Here is a 13,363-nt window from a genome sequence, read left to right as displayed (position 1 = left end):
TTCTCTTTACATGGAAAATTGCCCTTGGCTTGGAGAAGCAGTTTCTCAATCCAGAGCCAGGGTTTAGCAAATTGCATTTTGATGAGGCTCCGTGTCTTCCCGATAAATAAAACCTGACCAGAAAGGAGGCATTGGAGCAATGGTTGGCACTGGGAGCAATGGTTGGAACTGGGAGCATTGGTTGGCACTGGGAGCAATGGTTGGCACTGGGAGCAATGGTTGGCACTGGGAGCAATGGTTGGCATTGGGAATTCATTCACTCTTATCGAGAGTCCTGGAGTCCTCCTGCCAAGCCATTCCCAGCACCATGGGAAATCCCTTTAGGACTTTCCAAAGGCTCCAATGCCACGAGAAGAGCTGGAGAAGACACTGGGAATCCCGCTGCTCCAGTGGGAAGTGTGGACGGACGCACGGCTCTGAGAGCAGACATTGAGGAGGAGGCATGCCAAAGCCAGAAGGAAGCCTTTAGCTATTTGAATGCAATTATGTAGGCAGAGGGTGGAGGAGAGAGCTCAACCCGTCTGTAGACACATGGAGAGGAGGGGAATGGAGGGCACAAGCCCTTGCACTTTGGGGCTCCTGGCTCTCTTTGGGGGTTTTATGCAGATGCCTCCTTGGCAAACACACGTGTGTCTGTGTTGAGCCCTCGGGAGCAGGGGCAGGTTTAGGGTTGTGAATGCAGGCACCAGGCTTTAGGAGCTTGGAGCACTCCAGGATAGCTCCTGAGCTGAAGTGAACCGAGCCTCTGAGCCCTCCTGCGCTCACCGCTTGGCTGGGAAAGGCTCTTTATCCAAGGGCATTTTGTGTCCTGCTTTAAAACTGAGGAATTCCTTTCAGTTTTGACCTTTTTAAGGCCTTCTGACATGCTTCCAGTGCCTGAAGGGGATGCAGGAGAGCAGGAGAGCGGCTTGGGATGAGGGATGCAGGGACAGGCCAAGGGGAGGCACAAGCTCTTCCCTGTAAGGGTGCTGAGGCGCTGGACCAGGGTGCCCAGAGAAGGTTTGGATGCTCCATCCCATCAAGGCCAGGTTGGACACAGGGCTTGGAGCATCCTGCTCCAGTGGAAGGGGTCCCTGGAGCCGGACTGGGGCTGGATGAGCTTTAAGGTCCCTTCAACCCAAAGCAATCCATGGCTCCATGATCTTTATGGCTGTTGAGGCACCCAGCTCTCTAGCAACGTTCTCAGGAGTTCCCATCCACCACCAGCAATTAAACCCAGCTTGAAAATCCACACCAGCAACTCTGGTATCTTCTGATGTTTAAATACCTCTAAAAACACCACCCCGACACCCAACTGCAGCAGTGCTGAGGGACCCGGAATGTGTGGATAAACCAGCATGTCCATTGGAAAACAACTGTCCCCATACCCCTGCTCATCCCATCACTTCCCTCAGCACCATTGTGGGTCCATGAGCACACAGGGAAGTGGATCAAGGGGGTAAATAGGGATAAATACATCTATACATAAGAAGATGTCAATGTGGGACTGAAGGGATGGGGTGGGCAGGGGTTTGGTGGTTGTGCATCGTGGTTTGTAGGTGATAAATACACACACGGGCAATGGTCATGGTGGCCAATGGAGGAGGTCCCATAGAGCTCATTGGTGTCCAACAAAACCCTTAAGCGTTTTTTTTTCAATTTTCTGAGTGTTGTTTTTGGTGTGTTTTAGCTTTTTTCGGGTGTTTTTTGTTGGTTTTTATCTTTCCCAAGGGTGGGAATAGCTGATGAGGACGCTTCCATGGCCCTGGTTGGGAGGAGCAGGGTGAAGCCATCGCGACGCCGGAATCCCGCATGGTGAGATAACGTGTTCGTGTTAGTTGAGTCACGGCCTCATTCCCAGCCAAGTTTGGGAAATCAAAGTGGGATTTGGCTATCGACAGCATCACCCAGTGCAAATGCAAGAGGCAGCTTTAGGCTGCGGGGCTCTCACACGGCATCGCTCTACCCAGAGCCCCATTGAAGGAAAATGGCTTTTGTAACCCAAATTATTCTGGGATTCCATGAAAAAGGGGCTCCAGGAAACCCAAAGAGGGGCTTTGGATGAGGGATGCAGGGACAGGCAGAGGGGAATGGATCTGGATGAGCTTTAAGGTCCCTCCAACTCACCCCAATCCATGGTTCGATGCAAATAAGCAGGTAGGAACACAGGAAAAGCTGCTCCAGCCCTAAAAATGAGGTGGAAAAGGCTCATTTCAGCAGCCTCGATGTTGATCAACGTGTGCTGAACTTGAACCATGGAAGTGAGAATTTGGGAGGGGGCAGAAAGAGCAAAACCAAACCTTAATTCCCACACTTCCCATCAGCCCCTTGGCATCCAAGTGCTTCCGTTATGCTTTGGAAGAAGCTTTTAAAACAGGAGCAGGTGAAACCAAGCCTATTTCAGGTCATGTTTTCCCCCCTTCCAACACCAGGCAGAATCCTGGCCCATTCCCATCCAGCCCAGTAGAATTCCCTCCTGTTCCTGGTGCAGCCCTGGGAACAGAGTCCCAGGAGCCCTTTGCTGGGGGTGAGTTTACACAGCGGCAGCAGCATTGGGGTGGCTCTGCAGGAAGAAGCAGGCTCTTCCATCAACGCCATCTCAGGTCCCTTTTCCAGCTCCCTGGAACACTCAACCATTGCCCAAACCCCATCCAAGCAGGGACTCGCCTTCGCTGGCAGCGTTGTGACATTCCGCAGTCTCCAGCGCTTACCGGCAGGGAACGGAGCTTGGGATAAAGGGAATGAGTCACCCGGATTGCGGAGCCAGGCTGCGGTTGACCAGGGATGTGACTCAAGGTCTCCTAAGCAAGAGGTCAAACCACACCAAGAGGTTTTTGGGGCTCTAAATGTGCAGATCGTCACCTAAATTCCATGCTTGTGCAGACGGGGGGGGTGAGGTCTTGCTCTTCCCATGGTCCCAGTTACCTTTGGAGATGCTTTAAAAACAACCCATGGATCACCAGCCTGTCCAGACAGCAGCAAAAGCTGCAGGACTGGCTCCAGCATCATGGACATGGAGGGATTAGCTTGGAATTAGCTGGAGAGGTGAGGATCTCCCTTCCCTCTCCCACATCGTCCCTTATAGGATGCTCCAGAAGCATTTCAGGCTGTGCAAGCTCCATGGGCACCACATGTAGGATAGGTAAGTCAATGGTGTGCTTGGAGGCTGGGATAAACCAGCTTGGGAATACCCTGAGGTGGGCAACATGAACCAGGAAAGGGCTTAAGGAGGGAAAGGGGAAGGGAACGGTCTCCTGACATCAGCTGAGTCCCAAAGTCTGCTCTGAGGGCAACAGCCTCTGTCCTGCAGGAGACCCAGCAGAAGGATGGAGAGGAGCATCCGGGTTCAACCAGGACATAGAATCAAAGAACTATGGAATGGGTTGGGTTGGGAAGGACCTCAGAGCTCACCCAGTTCCCATGGGCAGAGACACATTCCACTGGAGCAGGTTGCTCCAAGTCCCTGTGTTCAACCTGGCCTTGATGGGATGGAGCATCCAAACCTTCTCCATTCAACCCATCCCAGTGTCCCAGCACCCTCACAGGGAAGAGCTTCCTTATCTCCAACCTGAACTTCCCTTGTTCCACTCTGAACCCATCACCCCTCATCCCACCGCTCCTATCCCTGATGCAGGTCCCTCTCCAGCATCCCCATATCCCCCTTCGGACACTGAGGTCTCCACTCACCCCTTCTCTTCTCCCCCCCCTTCGGGACCCCCTTCACCCTCCTGCCCATGGTACAAAGCACCCATGGGTTTGGGGTACGCGTTTGCTTCTGCTCCTTTAACTGCACACCTCGAAGGGCAAGAGGGAGGCAGGTTTCACTGTCAGGGCTGAGCAGTCTTGTTGCAACACGAAACTCCTTGGTCAGAGAGAAAACCACACAGGGTGACTGCCTCTGGTGTTTATTGGGGTGGGCCACACGCCAGAGGAGAAAGGCTTAAACAAACAAGCACGATGGGGTTGCCATGAGCACGGAGAGGAGGTAAAACCCTGCCCAAAACCCAGTTTCCCTGCAGAACACACAGGGAAAAGTGCTGGAATCTTCAATCCCAAGCATTCAGGTGGGAGCAGTCCCTAGGAGGAAGCTGTTGTGGAGCCCGAGCCCCGGGTGATGGGCAGCACCGGTCCCCATTGCACCACGTCTGGATCCAGGGCAAGACCTTGACACGAGTCAAGTCCAGACTGGTCCCTGCACCCATCGCTGCTTGGTGCCTCCTGATGCTCCACAGCCTCCTCCCAATGGGGCTGGGGAATGGGTTCTGCTCCTCAGCACCCCATGAGCAGCAGCTTCACGGTGTCTGGAGGGGAGCAATGAGATGCTCCCAAGCCCCCCCCAAGGACCTGGTCATCAGCTGGATGTGTCCCATTGCCCCATGCAGCTCCTGAATGGAGTCACGCAGTGAAGGACGTGGCCACCACCTTGGCACGGAAGGGAAGGGGGTGATGGTCACCGTGCTCTTTGCTTCCTTTCTCCTTTGGGTGCTGGGGATGGGGGTCTGGGGGAAGCTGCTCCTCTAGGGCCTCCGGTTGGTGGACACGGAGCTGGTGGTCTTCTTCAGGATGGTGGTCCCGGACCCCACCACCACTGAGTTAGCTCCTCCTCCCATAGAGCAGAATCCTGCCCCCCCTCCACATCCGAATCCCCCCCCAGCACCGAATCCCCCCCCAAAGCCAACATTGCAGCTGCCTCTCCCACTTCCAGCACCGAATCCCATTCCTCCTCCTCCTCCTCCAAGGCACATCCCGCTGCTGCCGAATCCACCTCCCATGGAGCTGCTGCCACCTCCCACCACGGCTGCAGAGGGGAACAGAAGGCACGAGGTTACCTCTGATGCCACCAGGAGGGTTTGGAGCATCAATCCCAGCCCACTGCTCTCCCATGGGAATGCTACTTACAGATGCTCACGTTGCTCTGGCACTCTCCAGACATCCTGCAAGGAAAAAGGATGGAGCATAAGCTTAGGTCCAGCTCCATGGAGCCAGGCTCGGTCCATCTGCCCATGGCTGATGGTTTCCTGCAGGAGATGGGATGTGCCGCTCTCTTCCCATTGATTCCATAGGATACAACCAAGCTCTGGCTGTGTCCCCACTCACCTGCTCTCCTCTCCCTCCAGCAGCTTCCTGTAGGTCGCGATCTCCACATCCAAGGCCAGTTTGACGTTCATGAGCTCCTGGTAATCCCGGAGCTGCCGGGCCAGGTCTGCCTTAGCCTTCTGCAGGGCTGTCTCCAGCTCCTCCATCTTGGTCTTGGCATCCTTGATGGCCCCCTCCCCACGCTGCTCAGCATCAGCGATGGAGCTCTGCAGGGTCTCACACTGCAAGGAGAGACATGGGTGTGAGACAGGGGCAGGACATGGATGTGAGAGAGGGACAGGAACATGGATATGGGGATGAGAGGGGCAGGAACATGGATATGGGGATGAGAGGGGCAGGAACATGGATGTGAGAGAGGGACAGAAACATGGATATGGGGATGAGTGGGGCAGGACATGGATATGGGGATGAGAGAGGCAGGAACATGGATGTGAGGATGAGAGAGGCAGGAACATGGATGTGAGGATGAGAGAGGCAGGAACATGGATGTGAGACAGGGACAGGACATGGATGTGAAACAGGGACAGGACATGGATGTGAGGGTGAGAGGAGCCTGGGAACTGGTTGCAGATCAAGGCCCGGGTGCCCTGTGCTCATCTAGGCACAGGCTCAGCCGGTTCCTCCCCGCCTGCCGTGACTCTCTCCGCCTGTTTGCTTTCAGGGCAGCTCCGCAGGGCAGGACCGGGGCTCACACCCACACAACCCAGTGCAGCCCTGACCTGTTTCTTCACGCTCTCAATCTCGGCACGGATCCTCTGGATGACGCGGTTGAGCTCCGAGATCTCAGCCTTGGTGTCCTTCAGGCTGTCCCCGTGCTTGCCTGCGGTGGCCTGGAGCTCTTCGTACTGATGGGGACATTGAGAGCAGCTCCCATGTGAGCCCCAGTCTGGCCAGAGCAGCACCATTCAACCCCCATAGCCTGAGCAACCTTATGGGGATCACAAGCAACGCTGGCACATTCACCTTGCTCTGGTACCAGGACTCAGCCTCCATCCGGCTCCTGTTGGCGATCTCCTCGTACTGTGCCTTCACCTCTGCGATGATGCTGTCCAGGTCCAGGTTTCGGTTGTTGTCCATGGTGAGGACCACAGAGGTGTCGGAAATGGTCTTCTGCATCTCAGACAGCTCCTGCCGTGCACACCACACCTGCCTTTAGCCCATCAATCCCTTACGGTGCCAGCCCAGCATCCCCCTCCAGTGCCTCTGCACCACGTACCACATCGTAGAGGTACTTCAGGAAGTTCATCTCATCTGCCAGAGAATCCAGCTTGGCCTGGAGTTCCACCTTGGTCATGTAGGCTGTGTCCACATCCTGCAGCAGAGATGGGAAGTGAAAACCTGCCCGATACCCTTTGGTGCTGCTTTCCCTATGGCACACACAGGTCATGGTCTGGGGGGAAGCAAGACGGAATCCCATGGCCCTGGCTGTGTCTGCAGGTGCAGAACTAAAGGACTTTACCTTTTTGAGGACCACGAAGTCATTCTCGGATGCTGTCCTCTTGTTTATTTCCTCCTCGTACCTGTCAGTTGGGAGGAAGGAGATGGGATCTCGGATGCTTTGGCCCTGCCCATTGCTGGCACCTGCATGCTCTTGGCCTCAGACTAAGGAACGCAGCAGGGATAGACCTGCCACAAGGAGATTGATGGCCCTCACCTTCCTCCCAGCTCCTGCCACCTCCAATGGGTGCAAAGAGGAGCCCTACCCCTGCCCAAACTGAGTCACTACAGCTCCTTCCACAAGCCCCAAGCACCTGCAGGTCCTCAGCATGGGCCATTCCCAACTGCTCATTGGGGCAGGTCATTGCTGCAGGGTGTTGAGTGGTGGAGATGCTCCAAACCAGGCAAGCGAAGGATCTGCTCAATCCTGGTGGGTCCCAGACCCACTTCCCCACCCTGCTCTGTCACCCCTTTGGTGGGAGCATCTCTCCAGGCTGTGTTCTTGCATTCCCAATCAATAAGAGCAGGAAAACCACCTTTGCCTGTCTTTGAACCCCACAGCATCCTCCCAAGGGAAGCTCTAAGCTTCCAACCATGAAGGATATTATGGGAAGGAATCCCCGAGGAAATCCGGGAGGAAATTACAGCCGGATTTAGCAACTGATCTCATTAATTCATTAAACCATAAGTGTGGATTCTGCAGCGAGGAGGACAAAGAGCAGAGGACTCTGCTCGAGCGCCAAGCAACAACACCCATTGAGCAACACCTGCAGAAACCTCCACCCATCATCAGAACAGGCTCCCCCAGCCCTTTGATGTCTTCCACTCATTGAAACCAGGGAGAAGTTGCCAATTCTCCTGATTTTGGCTGTTTTCAAGCCAGGTTTCAGCTCTCCCTCATCCCCACCAACCCAGACCCATGGGGACGCACTTGGTCTTGTAGTCTTCCACCATGTCCTGGAAGTTCTTCAGCTCCAGCTCCAGCTGGCTCTTCTCGCTGGACAGGGTGTCCAGCTGCCTCCTCAGCCCATTGATGTAGGTCTCAAAGTAGAGGTCGAGGTTCTTGCTCACTGTCCCTGGGCTGCCCTGCTCCTGCAGGAGCTTCCACTTGGTGTCCAGGACCCGGTTCTGCTGCTCGAGGAACCGGACCTAAAGGGTTGCGGGATGGAAAAAGGGTCAGATTGGTCCCAAAAGCATCGGTTTATCACCTTTTTTTCCCCTATGTTTTCTTCCCATTTAATGAGTTTGACCCAGGGGGAGGTGTCCCTGCCCATAGCCATGAACTAGACAACCCTAAAATCCTTCCCAACCCAAACCAAGCTATGATTCTATTCCCACTAAGCTCCATGCCCCTTCCCAAAGGTAAGACCACAGCTCCAGCCCGTGGTTGAAGGGGGGTCACCTTCCCTCCCCTATCTCATAGTGCCTAAACACGTTGAACTCCATCATTTGGGCATCTTCTCCTTCAGAACAGGTCAAAGCACTCAAAGCCCACAATAGACTCCTCTGAGGATGCTCTATGTGGCCCCAGCGCTTAGCACCCAGGATCCCATCCCTTCGGTCCTCCATATCTTGGGAAAGCCGCTTCTCCAGCCCCCAGCTCTGCCCATCTTTGGGATGTTGGAGCACGGCCTGGCCGTTCCTGGTGCCGTTGGATGGGAGCATCCCCCCAGCTCTCACCTTGTCGATGAAGGAAGCGAATTTGTCATTGAGCTGCTTGATCTCTTCCCTCTCCTGCGTCCGCACCTTCTGGATCTCGGGATCGATCTCCAGCTGGAGCGGGGCCAGCAGGCTCTGGTTGATGCTCACCTCCTTGATGCCTCCCGGAGGGCAGGCAGGGAAGCCTTGGCCCCCCATCCCGCTGTCGAACCCTGCACCGAAGCCGCCACCAAACATCGGCCCGGCCCCATAGCCGTAACCAAACCCTTGGCCACCGGCCCCAAAACCTCTGCACCCAAACCCTGTGGCGGACGCGCTCCTATTGCCCCCTAAGGCAAAGAGGCTCCTGCTGCTGAAGCCGCCGGCATTGCCGGGCGCTCGGCATCCTCCTCGGGATGTGGAGCCGAACGTGACCTTGGTCCTGCCCCCGAAGCAAACGGAGCTGGAGCTGAACCCTTTGCCCAGGCCGCAGGACTGGCGAGACATGGTGAGGGGTTCGGAGCGGAGCGGAGCCGGGAGGAGAAAGGAGGTGAGATCCGTGGGTGCAGCACCCGATCCCCCCCTTTTTATGTGTCAGGGGAGGGGAGACGTGGCCTCGGGCTCTAATTCCGACCATTGTTCTAGGGCTTGGAAGGGATCCCTCCTCCCATTGCCATCAACACTCCCTCGAGAGCTAAGGAAAACAAGGCTCTTGTTGGTGTTGCTGTCAACCCGTCACCCTTGAGCGGTGACAAAGCACCTCGAGCATCCCGACACGTCCCAGCCTGGAGGAGCCCCTTGTTCTGGCAGGTCCCGGTGTGCCGAGGTGATGGCAGGGCCTTGGATGGGAGGAAATGATTGGATGACCCAATCCTGACCCAAAATGGGGGGTTCCCAACCATGGGGAAGCTCTGGCCCTTGGGTGGGCTCAAAAACCAGGTTTGTGGATCATAGAAAGGGCTTGGGAAGGCTTTAAAGGGGGATTGGAAGCACTGTAGGGACCAGCACTGGGGAGCTCAGCCCCATGGCCCTGAGGGCAGATCCCGGTCTCTGGAAGCGCTCCCGGCATGGCTGGGAGCATCCCTGAATCCTGATCCAGCCACAAGCTCCCACCGCAGGGTTGGAGGAGCCGCTTGGTGAGGGCACAGAGCTCCATTGCTCCCTTTAACTCCTGTGTTAGCCATGGAAGTGTCGGGAGCATCCCCCTTGTCCCACCCCATGGCAGAAGCTGAGGCTGTAGCCATCGTTATCCCTATTGGAGATGCTCCTGGGAGAGGCAGGAGGAACCAGCCCCATTCCCTCTGGATTTGCCTTCTGCAGCCATACAAACATGGACCTGATGCCTCTCCCCTCCTCCTGAACCTCAGGGGCATCCCTTGAGCTGCGGCATTCCCATTGCAGGGAAGCAGGAATCCCGCCTGGAAACACATCCCCCACCCTGGGGGCTCAGGGATTCCCAGCTCATGGAGGGGGGGACATGGAAGCAGCTGGAGCCCATCTGGGATGGGAGGCAGAGGCTGCAGGGCCCCAGCCTTGCGCAAGCGGTTGGGGAACCGACGGAACCGGTTGGAGCAGAGAGCGGCGCTCCGGGAATCCCCATCAGCTCCTGGCACCCAGCCCGGATCCGTGGATCAGCTGCAGGGCCGGCAAAGGGCCCTGATGCAGCCAATGGGGTCCTGATGCAGCCAATGGGGTCCTGATGCATCCAGTGGGGTCTTTCTGCATCTAATGGGGTTCTCCTGCATCCAATGGGGTCCTGCTGCATCCAATGGGACCCTGCTGCATCCAATGGGGTCCTGATGCATCCAATGGGATCCTGATGCATCCAATGGGATCCTGCTGTATCCAATGGGGTCTTTCTGCATCTAATGGGGTTCTCCTGCATCCAATGGGGTCCTGCTGCATCCAATGGGACCCTGCTGCATCCAATGGGGTCCTGATGCATCCAATGGGATCCTGATGCATCCAATGGGATCCTGCTGTATCCAATGGGGTCTTTCTGCATCTAATGGGGTTCTCCTGCATCCAATGGGGTCCTGCTGCATCCAATGGGGCCCTGCAGCACCCAAGGGGGCCCTGCCCCACTGTGTGCAATGGGAAGACCTCACTGGGACACAGGGTCTCCTTCCCAAATTCTGTCCCATGGGATGAGCATCTCGGATGCTCCAGCACTCACTGGGGTGTTTGATGCACCAGGGGTAAAGCACCGGTGATAGGGATGATCCCTATGGATCCAGCGTTGGCCACCAGCACTGGCACAGAGTTCCATGGCCATGGCAAAGCCTTGGGAAGAGCATCCTGGAATGGGATGCTCACCATGGAGACAATGGGAGACATGGAGGAAGGAATCTGAGAGCTCTTGGATGGGACAAAGAGGGGTGGGAAGAGGGAATGCGGACCGGGATATCCATAGCCCCTGGCATTCCCTGTGCCCATGGGGACCATTGGGATAGGCTGGGCCCGTGCCCAAGCACTGAAGATGGTGCGGAGGCGCTGGGAATTACTGGGCAGGGAATTGCAGGGTTGGGAACCAGGGAGCAGAGGGAATGGGGAGGATCCCGGCGGGATCAAAGCGGGAGCTGGGCGGATCCCACTGTTGCCACAGCCCAATGAGGAGCAGGAGGGAGCAGCCTGGGAATAGGGATCACGGTGACACAGGATATCCAACCCTTGGGATCATGGGTGACACGGGTTATCCAACCCTTGGGATCATGGGTGACACAGGATATCCAACCCTTGGGATCATGGGTGACACGGGTTATCCAACCCTTGGGATCATGGGTGACACGGGTTATCCAACCCTTGGGATCATGGGTGACACGGGTTATCCAACCCTTGGGATCATGGGTGACACGGGTTATCCAACCCTTGGGATCATGGGTGACACGGGTTATCCAACCCTTGGGATCATGGGTGACACGGAGGAGAAGGACTTGGGGTGCTTGGTGAGAAGCTCACCTAAGGTGCTGCAGCCAGTGTTTGTCTGTCCATCCATCCATCATCCATCCATTATCCATCCATTATCCATCCATTATCCATCCATTATCCATCCATTATCCATCCATTATCCATCCATTATCCATCCATCCATCATCCATCATCCTCCCATCCCTCCCTCTGCTCCATGCCTGCACAGCTCCCTCTGGAGGGCATCAAGGAGCCAGGACCTGACCCAGTCCCCCCAGCCCCATGGAAACCCCAAACCCCTCCCCCCCACACCCCCCCTAGTGCCCATTGCCCCCCCCCCCCCATTCGGATACTTCAGGTCCTGGGGGTCCCGTTGGGGTTTCGGAGTTCGGGGGGGGGGAGGTAGGGGGGGAGGGGCGGGTTCAGGCCCCCCCCCCCCCCCCCGCTGGGTGTGATGTGAAAATCCGAGGCGCTGCGCTTGGGGCGGCTCCGGCCCCGCCGCTGATGCGGGCGTGGAACGGGGCAGGTCCGGGCCTGTGGGACCCGCCCGGGGTGGGGCCAAGGCCGCTATGGGGCAGGAACCCCCTTAACAACCTCTATGGGGCAGGAACCCCCTTAACAACCTCAATGGGGCAGGAACCCCCTTAACAACCCCTATGGGGCAGGGAACCCCTTTAACAACCCCTATGGGGCAGGAACCCCTTTAACAACCCCTATGGGGCAGGGAGCCCCTTAACAACCTCTATGGGGCAGGAACCCCCTTAACAACCTCTATGGGGCAGGAACCCCCTTAACAACCCCTATGGGGCAGGAACCCCCTTAACAACCTCTATGGGGCAGGAACCCCCTTAACAACCTCTATGGGGCAGGAACCCCCTTAACAACCCCTATGGGGCAGGAACCCCCTTAACAACCTCTATGGGGCAGGGAACCCCTTTAACAACCCCTATGGGGCAGGGAGCCCCTTAACAGCCCCTATGGGTTAGGGAGCCCCTTAACAGCCCCTATGGGTTAGGGAGCCCCTTAACAATCCCTATGGGGTAGGGAGCCCCTTAATAACCCCCATGGGGCAGGAACCCCCTTAACAACCCCTACGGGGCACGGAGCCCCTTAACAACCCCTATGGGGCAGGAACCCCCTTAACAACCCCCCCCTTAACAACCCCTATGGGGCAGGGAGCTCCTTAACAATCCCTATGGGGCACGGAGCCCTTTAACAACCCCTTATAGGGCAGGACCCCCTGGTTCTGGGGTTCCGCCTCCATGGTTCTGCCTCCCCATTCACTCTAAAGAGGACCCCAAAACTTGGGGGGCTGCGGGGAGCAATGGAGGGGGGGGTTGTGGGGCAGGAGCCCCCCATGGTGCTGGATGTGGGGGGGTTCAGCTCCCACCCTCCCCAAGCCCCCGCTATGGGTCAGGACCCCCAGACCCCATCCCCCCACAAGGAACCGGGTGTCCGGATTCCCCCCCCCCCTTCCCATCCAACCCCGGGACACCCCAGAAAGGAGCCGGGCGCCACCCCCCAATAGGGCAGCACCCATGGTTTTGGGGTGCCCTCTGCTGGGCATGCGCTGAACAGCATCAAATCGGGGGGGTGCATTAAAGAGGGGTCCCTGCGGCCCCCCCAAACCCTCCCCGTGTTCCCCCCCCCCCCCATTCTGGGGGTTCAGACCCCCCCCCCAGCACCTCCCGTGCCTCAGTTTCCCCTTGAAGCCCCAATATCCCGACCCACTCCCATTCCCATCGCTGCTCCCATTCCCGTTCCTCTGCTGCCCCCCAGCGGCCCGAGAGCCCCAAAACCGGGGGGGGGGCGGAAGGGACCCCCAAAATCGATCCATGGAAAGGGGGGTGGGTGAATGGGGGGGATGGGAAAAGGGGACTCAGTGCTGGGAATGGGGCTGGGAATGGGGCTGGGAATGGGGCTGGGATCCCCCCCTCGGAGCGCGTTAATGGGCGCTGATGGCAGCGGGCGGCAGAGGGTGCCCCCGGTTCAGGAATGGGGATGGGAAGAGGAGAGGGAAGCGTTGGAGCTGGAAAGGGGAAAGGCAGGAACCCAAACACATCCCTATGGGAACAACGGGGGGTTCCATCCATCATCCATTGATCCATCCATCCATCATCCATCATCAATCATCCATCATCCATCATCCCTCCATCCATCATCCATCATCCATCATCCATCATCAATCATCCGTCATCCATCATCCATCCATCATCCATCATCCCGGCCCCGGCCGCCGGGGCCCGGGCGCCCTGCCAACCCGCCCGAACGCCGGGCCCCCGCGCCCGGGGCCGGAGGGCCAGGA

At 57.3% G+C, this 13,363-nt stretch overlaps 1 protein-coding gene across 1 annotated transcript; it reads right to left on the bottom strand.

Annotated features, from left to right (window-relative positions):
- Positions 1-3,868: 3,868 nt before the first annotated feature.
- Positions 3,869-9,598, bottom strand: LOC101874390 (keratin, type II cytoskeletal 4-like). Its single transcript, XM_034071412.1, has 9 exons — positions 8,194-9,598; positions 7,445-7,662; positions 6,536-6,596; positions 6,293-6,388; positions 6,040-6,204; positions 5,796-5,921; positions 5,077-5,297; positions 4,879-4,913; positions 3,869-4,777 (listed from the first exon to the last, which is right to left on the bottom strand). Exons 1-9 carry the CDS (start codon positions 8,656-8,658, stop codon positions 4,497-4,499), a joined length of 1,668 nt encoding a protein of 555 aa, XP_033927303.1. The 5' UTR covers positions 8,659-9,598; the 3' UTR covers positions 3,869-4,496.
- Between the last annotated feature and the right edge of the window lie 3,765 nt (positions 9,599-13,363).

This window comes from Melopsittacus undulatus, chromosome 21 (assembly GCF_012275295.1).
Source record: "Melopsittacus undulatus isolate bMelUnd1 chromosome 21, bMelUnd1.mat.Z, whole genome shotgun sequence".
Classification (NCBI taxonomy): Eukaryota; Metazoa; Chordata; class Aves; order Psittaciformes; family Psittaculidae; genus Melopsittacus; species Melopsittacus undulatus.
Note: the sequence above shows the minus strand (reverse complement) of the source record. Positions and strands in the feature narration are given on the sequence as shown.

What these genes read in the sequence shown, in the direction of transcription:
- LOC101874390 (XM_034071412.1), bottom strand. Translation starts at nt 8,658, where the DNA reads ATGTCTCGCCAGTCCTGCGGCCTGGGCAAAGGGTTCAGCTCCAGCTCC. An exon ending in GTGGAAGACTACAAGACCAA is followed by an intron (nt 6,597 to 7,444) that starts GTGCGTCCCCAT and finishes CCCAACTGACAG; the next exon opens with GTACGAGGAGGAAATAAACA. An exon ending in TTGAGAGCGTGAAGAAACAG is followed by an intron (nt 5,298 to 5,795) that starts GTCAGGGCTGCA and finishes CTCTCCTTGCAG; the next exon opens with TGTGAGACCCTGCAGAGCTC.